The sequence below is a fragment of the Manacus candei genome, unplaced genomic scaffold (genome assembly GCF_025592945.1).
Source record: "Manacus candei isolate 608988 ecotype Guabito, Panama unplaced genomic scaffold, ASM2559294v1 h1tg000082l, whole genome shotgun sequence".
Lineage (NCBI taxonomy): Eukaryota > Metazoa > Chordata > Aves > Passeriformes > Pipridae > Manacus > Manacus candei.
Window position 1 is genome coordinate 2,461,561 of NW_026138130.1, and position 15,952 is coordinate 2,477,512.

General features: G+C 41.8%; 1 protein-coding gene across 2 annotated transcripts in view; it reads right to left on the reverse strand.

Moving 5' to 3' along the window:
- USP4 (ubiquitin specific peptidase 4) overlaps window positions 1–15,952 on the reverse strand; it is a 33,501-nt gene that overhangs the window by 6,325 nt on the left and 11,224 nt on the right. Inside the window, exons 7-15 of one of the 2 annotated variants that reach the window (XM_051811303.1) lie at window positions 14,785–14,928; window positions 14,047–14,164; window positions 12,664–12,837; window positions 11,871–12,029; window positions 10,837–11,061; window positions 10,036–10,119; window positions 9,212–9,306; window positions 1,075–1,266; window positions 444–532 (exon numbers count right to left, since the gene is read on the reverse strand). In XM_051811303.1, coding sequence (XP_051667263.1) covers window positions 444–532; window positions 1,075–1,266; window positions 9,212–9,306; window positions 10,036–10,119; window positions 10,837–11,061; window positions 11,871–12,029; window positions 12,664–12,837; window positions 14,047–14,164; window positions 14,785–14,928 — 1,280 coding nt within the window. The remainder of the gene's footprint in view (window positions 1–443; window positions 533–1,074; window positions 1,267–9,211; window positions 9,307–10,035; window positions 10,120–10,836; window positions 11,062–11,870; window positions 12,030–12,663; window positions 12,838–14,046; window positions 14,165–14,784; window positions 14,929–15,952) is intronic. The other variant, XM_051811304.1, reaches the window with a different exon arrangement.

Consider the following 15,952-nt stretch of genomic DNA (forward strand, 5'->3'; position numbering starts at 1 on the left):
ATGTAGCCTTGGGATGAGACCTCATGATTCTAGGTCCTCCAACAGAAAATACCATTTCCACTTTATTTCTCCACAACTTATTTTTTGTGACCTAACAGGCCAATTTTCATCAGCAAAGGACACATCAAGAAAGGATTTGCCTCTGGAGGGAGGCACCTGAACACCTCACAGGTAAGCAAGGACTTCCCTAACATCGAGGATGAATGCACACCACACCTTGTTCCCCAGATGCCTCTTACACACATCTGATCTCCCTGTAGAGGAAGATGTTCTACAAGAATTCCCCCCCATCCCATGCAGAAGTCCTACACAAATAGTGTGGTTTAATCATGGTGAAGAAACAATCTGCTGAAGTTTAACTGAATACACATAGCACAAACCAAACGCCAATAAAAAACTTAAAAGTGCTGAAAAGTTTCCAACCAATTTTGAAAGAACTTTACCTTCAACCACCCCATTGGAGCCATTGCAGGTCCCTCTGTCTGGGCAGGGTGCAGAGTATTCTTCTGCCAAAGGGAGTTTCACATAGCGGCTAAAAAGAGGGGTATGTTTGTCACACAACCAGACTGAAGCTGAGCATCAGAACAGTAGCACCCCCCTGTCATCAGTTCTTGCTGCCCTGTCCCCCTCAGCAAAGCAGAACCTGTCCTGTACAGCAGCATTTAGAGGCCAAGAGCCCTCAGAATGAGTCAAACAACAATTCAGTAAGTCTCTGCTCTCGCTGCTTGTTCTGAGTTTTACTGGCAGTAGACTGAAAGGCAAAAGGAAGTTATGGTGGCCCCATCTGTCAGCCTTGAAAACATGGCCTGAGTTCTGCTCCTCACCTGTTTTGCAACACTGAGCAAACAGCTCCCCTTCTGACCACCACCAGAAGTGTCTTTTAGAGAGCCAAAAAAAACAGGACCTTGAAATGTCCCTGGGGCCTCCAGACAGCAATGCAACACAAATCCTGGTTTACACATCCCACACAAAAATTCTTCCTGTTAGCAAGGATGCAGTAATCCTATTACAATGTAATTGAATAAGTGACCTCTAGAACTTGGCACAGGATTCAAAGGCACAGACATGACTTACCTGATCTGCTTCAAAACCACACTGTACAGGTGATCCACAGTGAGTTTGTGTTTGGGCACAGATATGAGCAGAGGCTGCCCAAAGAGCACAGTCCCTGCAGTGTTGCTGGATTGTCTTGTCGTCTTCTCCCGAAAGTAAATAGAGAGAGTAACATACTCTGAGCTGTCCTCACTTGGCTTGCAAACTTCATACCTGTTTGAAAGACAGGCATTTCCATGGGTTATTTCCACTGCCAAGAAGCACAGCACATAGAACCAATATGAACTCAATCCAGTAACTCTCTGCACCAGGTACAAAGGGTTGTACTATGTGCTCATGCTACAGAGCAGTTTCCTGAACACTCCCCATGGCTCACAGTGGCACAGGATACAGACCTGCCACCAACTTGACTGCCACCTGCCCTCTGTATTCCCAATTCAAATCTCTGCTGCCACTCACCTCCCAAGACACACCCTGACAACTACACTGTGCTTCAACCAGATCACAGCATCAACACAAATACTAAATTTACTTGGAAATTCCTCTGACTGTTTGTGTCCCCTGGAGAAAGACACCCACTTGACACCTTTGGGTCTTGCATTCTCACACAGTTTAATGGCCTGAGCTCCCATCACTTAGCAGCTAACATTTCACAAAACCAAGAGTCTGGAAACATCTGCTTCACAGAAAACTCCAAGGACAGGAAGCAAACAAGAAAAATTCTAGAAGACAACAAACAGCTAGGCAGAGCAGAAAGGAGACTGAGATGCAGCTCATGAACTGGGTGAAACAGCAAATGAGATATTTGCAGAGGTCAGAATTGAAAGAAACCACGTGGTCCAACATTATTGCACTGTTTGCTTCAGGGCTATTCATTACATAAGGTTCATTTTCAGGAATGCCAAGTCACACTACTCTTTAATTTGGTGAGTCACCTGTCTCAGAATTATCTTAAAACTGAAAGAGAAAGAAAGATTTCATGAAAGATGTCACTACACATAATGACCAAGACCACAATCACACATCTGAATGCACTCAACTCCTAACAGTCCTCTTACATTAGACAAGCCACTTCCCTTCTCTCAAGAGCCGAGAAACATTTTTATTCCTGTGTTCAGAATGGCCTTGCAGAGCAGGGAAAAGAACAAATTTCAGAGTTGTAGTTCTGGTTCATCCTAATTAAAACAAAAAAAGATCCCAGTCTGGGGTTTGCACTGAGTCAGTAGAACATATGAAGGAAAACATCCTTCCAGAGAGTCCCAGCCCACCAAGAGCACAAGAGCTCAGAGTCAGCATAAGACAGTCCAACACCAATGGCTCTGTGGAGGTTTTCTAGGCTGTCAGTGCTAATCAGCTGGACACCAGCACTGCATACAGTTCACATTTTCTAAAGTTTCCTGACAAATGGCACCACAAAGAGGTGAATTATTTTACTTAGTACTGTTTAAGTAACAAAAGGCCATACTCAGTCCCAGAATATCATCTGTGATTAATTCCAGGTCCTACGAGACCCTTAAGTTGGACTCACATAACACAGCTCAGAACATGACACACTCAGGACATGACTGCCTCTCACACCACCTACACTATGCTCTGCAAGCAGCAATTAATGCAACCCCCACTTACACTCCACCCTCAAGCACCTGAATGAAGCCCTGCCCATGGAATGGAACAGATGGGACAGAGAGAAAAAGCTACTACACCAGGCAGAAGTCATCTATCACCAACAGCCAGCACACTGCACCCCACAGCACTCTGCAGGAGAGCATCTTGCACACTTCTCACCAAAACAGAACAGATTTGGTTACCCAAGTGTCCCTCTACCCACTCCACCTCAGAACAGCTTTTACATACTAGTACTAGAAGCAGACAAAGCAGAATCAGGATCTGTCATTTTTCTGATCTCTTGAGCAACAGCTCAAACATTCCCTGTAAAAAAAAAGAATCTAAGAATAAGTACTTTATGTACAGTTTAAGGAAGGTTATAGAGCTGATACTGGGAATTACTGAACAATAAACCATAATTCTGTATCTTACAACTTCCCTGAAATAATAGAACATAAAGATGATGCTAGTCCAGACTACACAACATGGTTTTAAAAGTCAGGGACATCAGTTCAGCTGCTACCACACCGCAAAATACTGGCTTGGCTGCCTTTGTAATTACCAACAACTCTAAAAAGTGTCTGAAAACTGCTAAGCAATAGGGTAGGACTTGACCAGCCCTCATCAGCTTTATGAAGGCTTCAGGTCTGTGGTTACAATTCAGAAAGGAGGCAGTGAGCAATGAGGGAACTTTTGTTCCCTTGCACACTTAAGTTAAGCAAGTGCACAGGAGCATGGAAAGCTACAGAAGACCAGGCAGAGCTACATGAAAGGGCACTGAAAGCAAAACATATTCTGAGCTAAACACCAGGTTGTATGTTACTGAAACATTCCCTCCCAAGTGCTGGGGTCTATGATATTAACTCCAGCTGCAAAAACACTGTGTGGACCCCAAGTCAGTCTCCAGCAACAACTAGGAAGTGTATTTTGTAAGAGAATGGAGAAAGGCAGGAAAAAATGCCATTGTAGAAGCTGAGAAACAGATCTTTCTGAACAGGGTTACTACTGCACACCCACCCAGAGATGCTGTTGTGAAATCACTACAGGATCAAAAGTAGACAGTAAGAATAAACAGAGACCTGGAAAAAACCGGGTGAAACTACTGCACATATTCTGATCTCTTCTAGGAAGTGGAGATACTCCTAAAATCTTTTTACTTTCTTTCATAATACCAGAACACCCACCATAATACCAGACAAGTAACTGAGGAGATAAGAGACTGCATATGTAGTTTTTAAATGTTTTTTACAGGGCAGCTTGCCCTGTAGAAGCTGATCACAGGATTTTTCTAGTCTTGCAGCAGAATAAGATTAAAAGTGATGAGGGAATTCAACCAGGAAGATTTTTACAAAGCTTAAAAAAATACAAGTTCATTGCAGAAAGGACCCAAACTCATTTCAAACACGAAAACCCCATTTCAGCAAGACCAGTCTGCTACAAGATCTCATACATGTTTCACATGTTTCACATAAAACTACCAGACTAGCTGGTCTGCTGACCTCATTAACTCATTCAATAATTGCTGTAGCCTCAGTCACATTAACAAACCTACATTTCTGCAGCCAGTCATGGTTTTGCAAGACCATGAACTCACTTAAATGTACCACACAGTATGTTGTAGGAGAAGGCAGAAAGCATGGCATGTATGGCAAAGTATATCCTACTCAAATATGCACACTTTGATAGGTTAAAGGTGACCTGCAAATCAATTTGTGAAAATTTCATCAGTGTAAACAACACGTTATATAATAATGCCCCATTAGCCAGGCTAAGAGAACAGCAGGATCTAGTTTATCCATCAAAACAGTTTTCTTCTTAGTTCCTGAGAACTAAAAAGAACTACAATGAGGGATACCCTTGAAATGGGCCGTGGAGTTTGTTTTCAAGTGGCACTTACCTGACCCCTTGTACCGGCTCCAAGCTCCAGCAGGATCCCTGGTGATGGGATATCACCAGCATGGTGCATGTGTGGGGGTTACACTGGAGCGGGAGCCGGAGGTCCTACTGGGGCTGGACTTCCCAGAACCTAAGGAAAAGAAATAGCAAGTGTTTGGGTTGTGTGCTGAACGCTGTTCTCTGCTTAGCCTGGGGAATGAGAGCATTCAGCACAAACACTGAACTCATGGCACCAAATTGATTTGCAGGCCACCTTTATGTGAGTGAGCTCTGAGCATTTGCCACAGACCTCCCTGTCCTGCCACAGAACGAGATGCCTGGAGAGAGACATTTCCAACACTATGAGAAGCTGTAGTGTCACTGATTTTTGCCTCAAGGCTTCTACCAACTCCTTACATTTCTGCATCCCACCTCTTCTCTGATGCTAAATATTAATACATCTTGCACCAGGACTACCCAACATTTCCAAGCCTGTCATGATGAGAAAGAGACAAGTGTAAAGCCTCATGAAAGAACAGGTTTGGAGAATTCCAGACCCACATTCTCCTCCCCTTTCAGGTGACTTGGGGAAGAAAATATATAGTGTTGTCCTGAGGAGACAAATCTTGAGGAGAGCCAAGGCCCACTCCAGTTGCTCTGCTCCTGCTGCAACGTGTTGTGCGAGTTCCTGTTCAGTGACATTTCCAAATACAGCACTTCATGGAAATCCATGTTCTGCTCATAACAGAGGCCTAAACTGAAAGTTGGGATTTAACAGACACTGGTGTCAAAAGCAAGACAACAGTACTTTAATTTTTTTTTTTAAATCACATCCCTGCTGGGGCACAGATCTCCTGTGGTGTTAAGTCTTCAAATTTTGAATTGAGAGATGTGCTGCCAGCTGGCCAGAGCACAGCACTAAAATCAGAAGTCTGTCAAACCACAGGAATACTGTTGTCACATGCAGACCCAGGGCTGACTACTGCCTTCAGCAAAGCAAACCTGCAGAAATACTGTAAGAAACTGACATTTATATTTAAAGTTTTCAATCCTGAGACAACTTAAGGTGATTGCAAGAAACATAAAGAAGGCAAGAACTGCCAGTTTAAGTTACAATCAGACCCTAAAAAGCTTCATAACCATTGAAACAACTTATTTCTGTTACAGAAGACAGTCACACAGGTGATCAACCTGCTGGTCTCTGTTTGGAGGGGGGACAAGGAAATCAAGGAACAAAGGAAGAATTGGATGGCAGTTGCTCATAAAATCAGAGCCTGAGGGCCTTGTACTCCCCCATCACTACATTCTTTGCATTCTCAGAGTCCAGCAAATAACCACAGACAATAAGAAACACAACCTTGGTTTGCTTATGCCAGTGGAAAAGAGGAGTGCTTTTCAAGTGAGGAAACTGTTACACCTTTAAAAGGACAATTAAACACCAGCATGGAAGGGTGCAGTCTTCAGTTTATCACAGCTTCTCTCAGAATTCACTCAGTGTGGCCACCAGGAAGGAACAAATGAAAAGAACCTGAGAGTACATCCAAATTCAAAGACCAGGCAGCAAAACCCTTTAGGAAAAGACCTCAAAAACTGGTAAGACCCACTGAGCCATCTCTAAAATTTAAAAGTACAAGTTTGGGGAACGCACACATAAGTTGTGGGAAAATACACATGAGAAATCTATTTCTGAATATGTTGTACTGATTCAACTATTTTGGATCACTTCCTTCTCCAAACTTTGTTTTCTAACCAGTGGAAGAAACTTAGCATCTAACTTCAATTACTTAAAACAAGGAGTGAGATGTACACATTACAGTTTGCCAACAGGGAAGTCTTGCCACTGGACATCGCTGGAAAATAAGAGCATATGATGAGTATATAAAAGGGACAGGATCAATAAAACATGAATTAAGAAAGAGTTCAAGTACATGAGACACTGCATACCATGCTAATTTAAATACAAGAGACATCTGGATTCTAGTAAACATCTCACATAAATACAATTAACTAATGGTCCTCAGTAATATCCCAGGTTGCATATTATATGTCAACTTAACACACATCTAGGATAATATTTAGTGCCCAAGAACACACCCTGCAAAAGGTACCACGACTACCAGACAACCCCTCTCCTGTTTGTTTTTCCCTGACAAAGCTCTCACTTTGGTTTTTAAGTCATAAAAATCTTAAACTAAGATTTAGAAAGCCTGAAAAAACTTATATAAGTCAGTTTCAACTTAATGATAAGTTTAAATTCACAGAGATCTCATAGGATTCCTCAGACCCTGGGCTAAATGAAAAGAAAAAATGAGAAGCACTTCTTCAAAGGAGAAACTAAAGAAAAATCAAAATTTCTCATAAAGATACTGAAAGCACATAAAATATGCTGTAACAACAACAAAAAAAAAGCCTTCTGCATATCCTTCATGTGGTCAGTTTGAAAGAGCACAATGAACTAAAAACTTAACAGTCACGTCCTCTCATGGACAATTTTGAAAGTTTCTCCCAGTGCCACCACACTGTCACAGCCTGCTCACATCAGGCTCTACAAGCAACAGCAAAAGGGTAAAAATCCCTAAAGTAAAAGGGTAAAAATCCCTAAAGTAAAAGGGTAAAAATCCCTAAAGTAAAAGGGTAAAAATCCCTAAAGTAAAAGGGTAAAAATCCCTAAAGTAAAAGGGTAAAAATCCCTAAAGTAAAAGGGTAAAAATCCCTAAAGTAAAAGGGTAAAAATCCCTAAAGTATCACTCAAAACTGCAGCTCAGAAATCCCAAATTGAAGACCCACCCCGAATGATCCCACCTTTGTCCAATTTTAAGATGAAACACTGTCTGTCCCTCCTTTCACACCCACGTCAGCAGATGACCTGAACAGATGGAAACCAAAGGGAATTCAAGAACCTTCACACTGCTATTACCATTTCTTGAATGATTTCATTAAATCTTAGAACACCTAATTGCAGACTTTTTATAACCAGAGAAGGTAGGTAGATTGTCCACAGTGAATGTAACTCTGCCTTTAAAGAAGCTTTGCTCTTTATTGAACAAGTGTTTCTCTCTTGTGTTTTTGAGACAAGACTTCCTTTCAATAAAAGAACGTTGGGTTTTAGCTGTAGTTAGAATATTACTTTATAGATCTTTTTCCTGGCAGAAACACCCACTAAAGGGACTTCCTATGAGTGGCTTTTTCCTAATTCTTGCCCTGGTGCCTGGCTGCTTTCTCTTGCCCCTTAGTGCTGAAAAGATCTTGGAGGGTGTACACGGAAAAACAACAGGATTCGCAAAACTTCCTCCTGCTACCTCTCCTCTTCCTTGGAGGGTTATTTTTAACTCAGGTCAGTTCATTCACCATGACTCACAGCATCACCTCATTTACAGTTGCCCTGCACATAAAAGGAAGTGCCAATTGCAAAGGAAAATACACTTGGAGCTGCAGTTCAGCCAATGCTTCCCCCACACCCCAGAGCAGACCTGATTCAGACACTTGTTTTCTGTGCAGGGATATGATGTTATGCCTGTAAGAAAGCAGGGCTTTTTTGCAATTACCATTGTAATATCATGCTTCTTGTTTTTTCAGTGTTTTATTGGCTTTGGAGACAGACTTACAAAACTAACACTTCCCAATACTCTCCCAGACAGATTTCACAGAAGCCAAACATCCTCCCCAGCCATCCTAACCAGCCACACCTTTAGATGCAATTGAGGACAACAACAACACGAGAAAACTTTTCAAAACAAACTCCTACATTGCATCTCAGCAAAGAGGTCACACAGAGAGCAGGACAACAGTGCAACAAGCAGAATGTCACAGCATCCCACCCAGTGAAAGGCTCCCAGTGCACCAGAGGATGTTAGGGCACGTCTTCACAGTGACCCAACAGTTTCATGGAAGCTACAATCTTGCACTGGAATGCTCTCATGTGAGGAAGACTGGACCTGTGATGGAGGGCTGGATTTGACCCTTCAGCCCCAGGTTCAGTTGTGAGCTTCAAAGTCCACTTTGCACTTAACATGCAAAAGTTTTCAATTTCCAGCTGCAATAGAGGAACAACTTTTGCTCTCCTCACTGGATTTCAGAGGTGACTGCAGATATCTCATCCACCACACACAAGTAGAACATCAAGCAGAACCAAATCCTCAGCTTCCCTTAAGTCCTTCACAACCACACATTTAAGAAACAAACAGTGTTTAGCACCAGTCAAGAGTCTATAAAGAACCCCCAGTCAGAGTTAGCTGGGTGCTGTTACAGCTATGATGGATTTTGGAAAGGCAGAGTACAACATCTTAAACTCCACACTCCAAGGCTCTTGGTTGATTTGGAACATAACAGTAAGCCTGAGCTAGACGAAAAATGCCAGTGGGAGTATAACTGCAATCCAGACATAGATTATCATCTCTGAAAGAGGCTTGTAGGACGTTCTAAACAACAGGACACACACCAAACTAGAAGTTCATTATTACCCAATGGTCATGACCTCCTTTGCATTAGAAAAATATCTACTAAACATTCCACGTGCTGATCTGCTGGTACGAGCAGTGCTGCATTACTCTAAGTCATGCAAAAGGTCTACAGGAAAGCTTAGGGTTTGAGGGGGGACAGGAGTTGGGTTTTATAACCTGAAACCAAAGCAAATGTTTTGCAGTATTCTTCACATGTGGTATCTTCCCACTTTACTCACACAAAGATGTCGTCTTTTGGCATGATATGATTTAACCCTTCATCCATTTGGAAGATTTTGTGGAACCGGTGATTATACACGTCTGTCACCACCATCTAGAACAGCAAGGGATATTTGCAAAGAGATTATAGTAAAAGTTCATGTAAATTTAGGCAAACTACCTTTAAATTCAAGCAACAGTTTATTCTAGTTCTCTATTTGAATTTTCAGTGCACCAACATCAGTTGTATCTGTTAAGACTGATCAGAAAACCAAAGCAATTAATAAGATTGATTTTATGCAGGTACTGAGGGGATGCAACTCCACGTCAGTCTGGTGGAAACAGCAGCACAGATCCCAGCATCAAAGTGGCACCAGGCTAGGAATTCAGGCATGGCTCACTCACATCTGTAACTAACTGAAATAAACTGAAGTGCTGCACTGGCATCCTAAAAAATACCCCACCAATTGAATTCCCCCTGGAATTCAGGAAATATTCACCTGATCCTTCATTATTAAAAGGACATCCAAGAAGAGTTGGACCCAAACCAGACATTGAACACCTCTCAGTACTAAGAAACTACACTATCAGAAGTGTTGGGGGTGAGGGCTACCTTTCTGTTCCTTTTCTTAAACCTCTCTACTGCACTGGAACTATCAGGATAAACACAGATTGTTTCATGAATCTTCTTCATTGTACAATCAAAGCACAGCATTTCAACTTGTCAGGGTTTTGTCACTAGTCCATAAAGTTCAGCTTATCACCCATTTTTAAAAGCTAAGCCACCAAAACACTTCAAGAAGAACAAACATTTATCAAAATTACTGTCTCCAGTTATCCTTACATTTTCTGCAGGAACACCAGAGAGTTTGGAAAGTGATTCACACAGATCTGAGATGGCCCCCATCATCGGCACCACAATCCGGTACTAGAAACAAAGAGAACATCATGTTTTACACCAGGCAAAATACACCAGGCAAGGCAGGGAGCAAGAAAACAGAAATGAAATCTTAAAAACTCTTAAATCTTTCATTTATAGGAGTTCAGTTCAAGTTAAGGTCACAGCCACACACTTCAAGATCTTTTGGATCTCAGGTCTACCTTATAAAGCAGGGATTTGGAGGGAATGAAAGCCTTGCACAGTTGGCCTTCTGCTGTGATCAGGCTCAGCAGTAGTAAAACCCAGAAAAAAAATAAAATCACCAGACACAGCAGCCTGCTCAGAACACAAAATTGCTTTTTCTTTATGTGATAAAAAACATCTTAGAACCATTCTCTCCACTGCCGCTGGAGGTCAAGTCAAAAGTCTTGAAAGACATTGAAATACTGTCAATCAGTTCTTCTAAAACTGCATCAGGGCATCCAGTCACTCTGCATGGGCCCCCCACATCTTTAAAATCAGTCTATTGAAAAGGCTTTAAAAGCAAAAGGACAATTTTTCTTTTTTTTTTTTTTCTTACCAAGAGGGATTGGTTTTTCATTTCTGTTTGAAATTCAGAAGCCTTACCCATTTAGAATCATAGAATATGCTGAGTTGGAAGGGATCCATCAGGATCATCGAGTCCAAAGTTGGCCCTGTCAACTTTGAAACCTAAGAGAAGGGTTGGGATGACTTAAAGAAATCTGTGTCTTCAACAAGCCTCACCTGGACAGGTCTGCGCTGTGGGTCTGCATATACCAGGGTAACTTCCATGAGACGATCTCTCCTCAAGGGCAGTGGGAGGGTTAAGTAACAGAAGGGATCAAAGGTCACAGAAACTTTGGAGCATTTGGGACAAACAAGGGTAGACTTGAAAAGACCATGAAAAATATCCACAATGATAGAATCGTTCCTCAGCCTATGATTCTCCCAGGCCTCTTTTGCCACCTCCTATAAAAATATAAATAAAAAATTATTAGAAGTTATTTCTTTCAAAGATTTCTATAGCAAGGTGAGCACTGGGACCAAAGAAAACTCAGGAAATTGATACTGATGGGTAAATTACACAGGAAAGGGGGTCTACCAGTATGTCCAGCACAACACACTGGGATTTCTCAGAGAGAAAAAAAAAGATTAAATAAATATACTGCTTCTTGGGGTGTTGCCACATGCACTGTATTGTACAAGAAAAGACACACTGCCTGTTGAGAGGAAAAACCAGTCACATACACTTCCTAAAAACAGTTTTTGCACCTGGCTTTTCAATGTTCCTAAAGCACTTTTTCACCCAATCCACTTACTCTGGACTCTGCAGTTGTCAGTATGTTGCAGCTGTGTGACTGTGACAAGCCACAAAAGCCTGATCAGGGGAGCATGAGTTCACTGAGGAAAAGACATTTCACCATTATGTGTCTGATTGCATGAGAGCAGGGTGTTTGCCAACTTCGGGGGAACAAAGTGTCTGCAAGGGGCTCACATATCAGTGCTGACTGGGAAACAGGATAGGAAAAGGCAGGAAAATAAAACAAACAGAAGAGACTTTTTGGGTCTCTATAAGGAAAACCTCATAAGAGAATTACTCTTCTCCATTTAGGTAGAGTGCCACAAAGCATGACAGGGTTCTCTCATCCCAGGTACACCACTTTGTAGGGAGGATGTTCGTGTGGCCTGTGAGCAGGAAGGTCAGGAAGTGTCCCAGAATCCAACTAAACACCCTGGGAAGCACCACCTGCCCTGTGCTCAAGTAAAGGGACCCATACCGAATCAGGTCTGCCATTGGCATCCTTCAGCTCCAAGTAGGGCTTCTTCTTCACTCTGTTCAAATCCTCGTGCAAACCATCTAGAAGAAAAGCCAAGAGCTCCTGGGAATCTTGCTGCTGGTATCCTGAAAACTGAGGAGCAAATCGGCCAACCTGTGTCTGAAACACAAAGGTAAGAGTGAGGGGGGTGAGCATTACCTGTGTGCAGAAGATAGAAATAAAACCACTCAGGTCCTGGCTTTTGCAGAGATCAACTCCCACTACCTTGTGTTGGCAGGAGGCCACAGGGAACTGGATGCTAACACACTAAAGGGTGCCAGAACAATTTTCCCTTCTACTTACAGTATTTCAGCTGAAAGCAACTCTTCACACTAAAGCAATGAGAAATAATGTTACAGACTCTGGGGATGCATTTTGCTCGCCACTTTTATAATTTCACTTTTTAGATTTGTACCTTGCACATCTTTTCTCACTGATCAAAGCTCAGAGCTGGCAATTCACATGACCTGGTCTAGTTTTGTTGCAAAGATCATTCTGATTCATCTGTAAACAGCTCTCAGGCTTGGAGGTCATTTACTAAGTAACACCAAGAGCAGAAACCAACTCTGAGGAATGACAGTACTCGTTGGCAAGTTCCTGCCTGTACCCTGGAAAGCATTTATACAGAACATGAAACAACACTGAAGCAATTCTGTCCTTACTGCTTTCACAACAACAAAATGTGTGGCAGGCACATCAGCTTTCACTGTTCCTTCTGCCTCAGAGCTGTGCTCCAAGAACACGACACACTTACTTTAAACATCCGTGGGGCCACGTGGGACTGTCTCCCAGACCACATCTGTTTAATGAGCTCCGCGTAGGCTTCTGCAATCTCTCCCCTCATCCCCAGTGGGTTGTTCTGATTTATTTCAGCTTCATATTTATCTTCCAGGAAATAATCAGTCAGAGGAGGAGTATTGCTCAGACACTGAAAAAGCATTAAGGAAATGAACTTACTGCACAGGGCAATAAATCTGTGTGACAATGAAAAAACAAATTCAAATTTCACATCAGAACGGGTACCAAGTTAACGAAACTGGGGAGACCTAATTTGAGTACATGTTTAGGAAAAGAAAAAAAAAAAGAAAGAAATTAAGGCAGAAATTTGTATTTGAAGGACTGACGACTAGAAAATTAAAGCCTAATGTAAATACAAGAAAGAAAGTAACTGGTCCTTAACATGATTAGTTTGCATGATAAATTAAGCTTGAAGTGCGTTTAGATTAAGTTACTTTGACAATGAAAATTAATTTTAGAAACTCTGTCCTAGCTATGAAGTCCAAAAAAGCATAAACTGATTTAAGGTTACCACGGTACAACTGAAAATACAGTCATGTTGAACAAAAAGAGGGGCAGTCCAAGTTTATTGTGGTACCCTGAATACCACATGCATAATGCATTAGCTATTTTAGGGCCTGTTCTATCTTTCAAACCTACCACAGAGTGACTGAAGCCATTCCACAGTATTTGTACCACGCTAGAAGTTTGCCCATTGCTTAAATCAAAGTTCATACAATTTGGCTCACAGTTTGTTTAGACTTCTTAGGAAAAAACTATCCCTAACAAGTTTCTGCACTGTTTAAAATGAAGAAAACAATCCCAAGCAATTAAGTTTAAAAGTAAAGAATCAATTATCAGCTTTGCATAACTGTTACAACCTCAACACCCCACACAATGACCCTGAACCTTTCCTGTGGCCATACATACTCCTAATTTTTCAAGAATCTTCAAACATGGACCCAGAACTGCAAGCAGTGACCTGCTCATGTGGCTTTTGCAGCCCACACGTGTCAGAATATCCTCCATGTCAGCCCATTTTTGGCAGAGCACAGCACTGGGACCTTATGTTACAGCTGAGCACCTTTCACTGCTTCCCCCACAGCCTGTTCAGAAGCCACATATTTCAGATCCAGTCCCTAATATTGTAATATGTTTCATAGTACTAGTGTCCTGCACATAAGCCAAACTCAATATGAATTGATTTTTTTTTGTCTGGGTTTTTTGGATTTTATGAGTTTTGGGAGGTGTAGTCTCCTCACTGAATCACATTAAAACATCCTTTTATTTTCACCAATTTTAATCCACAATCTCTATGATCTTTCATTTGATTTTAGAGAGGGGTCTTTCTAATTCTCACCTGTAATGCAGAATTCATGAAGCAGGTGTTTCCAAGGTTACTGAGTCCACAAAGTCCAGGCTGTGACAGGGAAGCACTGTCCCTGCAGTTGTAAGAGTTACAGACAAATCCAGAACCTCTGGAAAAGAAGACAGCACAGTGAACTCCACAATGAGTTTATCAAGTCTCAGTACTACTTAAAAGTCACAGCAAACACAAGTCAAAAAACTGTTTAATGAAATTGTTTAACCAGACTATGTGTTTCTGCTGCTTCATAGTGGCTAATACTGAATACCAGGAACATGAAGTGTACGTGCTAACATTGGAAACATTAATCCTTACACAGTCTATTATTAATTTATGTCTCATAACACATAAATTTCCTCTAAGTACACAGCACACTATCCTAATGCAGCAAGAGTCTATGTAGTACAGAAAGAACAAGAAAATTCTCATCTGTACCTGGAAAGGCTTCCACCATAATGGCAGACGGAGAAAAGAATATAATCCCTTCCCTCATACCCCCAATCCCCTCAAAATCAGGCAATGCTTTTGCAGTTAGTAAGCTCTGGAACTTTTGCAAGTGAGCAAGGAAGAGCAGAAGGCAGTGGCTTCCAAGAGTAAAGTCTGATAAACAGGTACACAAGAGAGGTAGAACTCCTCACAGGGCACCATCACACTCCTTCTCTGTGCTGGCAAGGATGCAAGGGATTATTCACACGAAGGATGGAGAAACAAAAAGAACATTCCTGCTCTTACCCCCTGCCCAGGTGGGAGCTGTTCAGTCCATAGGAGTTACTGCTATCACCGTTAGTAATGACAGAAGTGGCAGACACTGAGGAATAAGAACTTGATGATGATTTTGAAGAGGTAGTAAAGTTTCTGCTAGTTGCAGTGCTTGATCTGGGAGAAAGGAAAAAGAAGTAGAAACAGTGCTACTACTTTTTTCATCCCCAACCCCACCTCCCACAAAAGTCCAAGGACTTGCCACGCTACAGTTAGTTACCCCATGCAGAATTTACTGCTTTGATTGTGCAACCACACTTCCAAACACTTGTCTGGAACAGAACATCAGGAAAAAAGTATCAGAAGCAGGAGCAACAATTCTTGCTTAAAGCAAAATCTGGGTCCTAGACAGAAGTAAGTAGCAATTCAGATGGTGTGAGTGAGAGGGAAGCAAGCTTTAAGTTTATCAGTAAATCACCTTGAAACAAGCAAGCAAAACCCCCTAAATCTTAACACCAAAACACACCCAATCAGCATTAAAAAGTGACCAGGTCAGTCCTTCCCCACCTGACACCCAGACCACCCATTCAAACAGAACATTAAACAGAAAGAAGATAACCAGGATGGGCACAAAGCAGTTTTTTCCTTAGCCTGGTTGATTCAACTACATTGTGGTACAACTACACATTGCAGACAAGACACACCATTATGTACATGTAGCATGCACAGCAACCCTCAGCATTTTGAGACTGGAGATATTGAAACAGATTAAAAAAGGTCATATATCCCAAGTTTATCTGGTTGTGAATCCCACACTACTACTGTCCTCACCCCCAGAACAGAACACAAGACCAAAAAAGCATTAAAGTTCAACAGTGTCTTGACATAGACAGCTCCATAAAAAAAGCAAACCTACAAGATAGTAATACACTAATAAGCTTAAATAAATTATTTGGACACTAATTAATTTATCTACAGCAAGAGCTGACTGGGAAATGGTCTATTCTCTCCATCTTTGCCCAAATAAACATGTAAAACCAAAAGCAAAAAGTGCAGGACACCAACAGCCACTCAACAGTGGCTACTACCCCAACGCAGAGTAGAGTGCCAGCAGAGGACAGGGCCCTCAAGTTTTGGTTTGTCCACTTATCTTTTTTAATGTGGCACTCATTCTCAAATGATGCTAACTGAAAATGCGTAT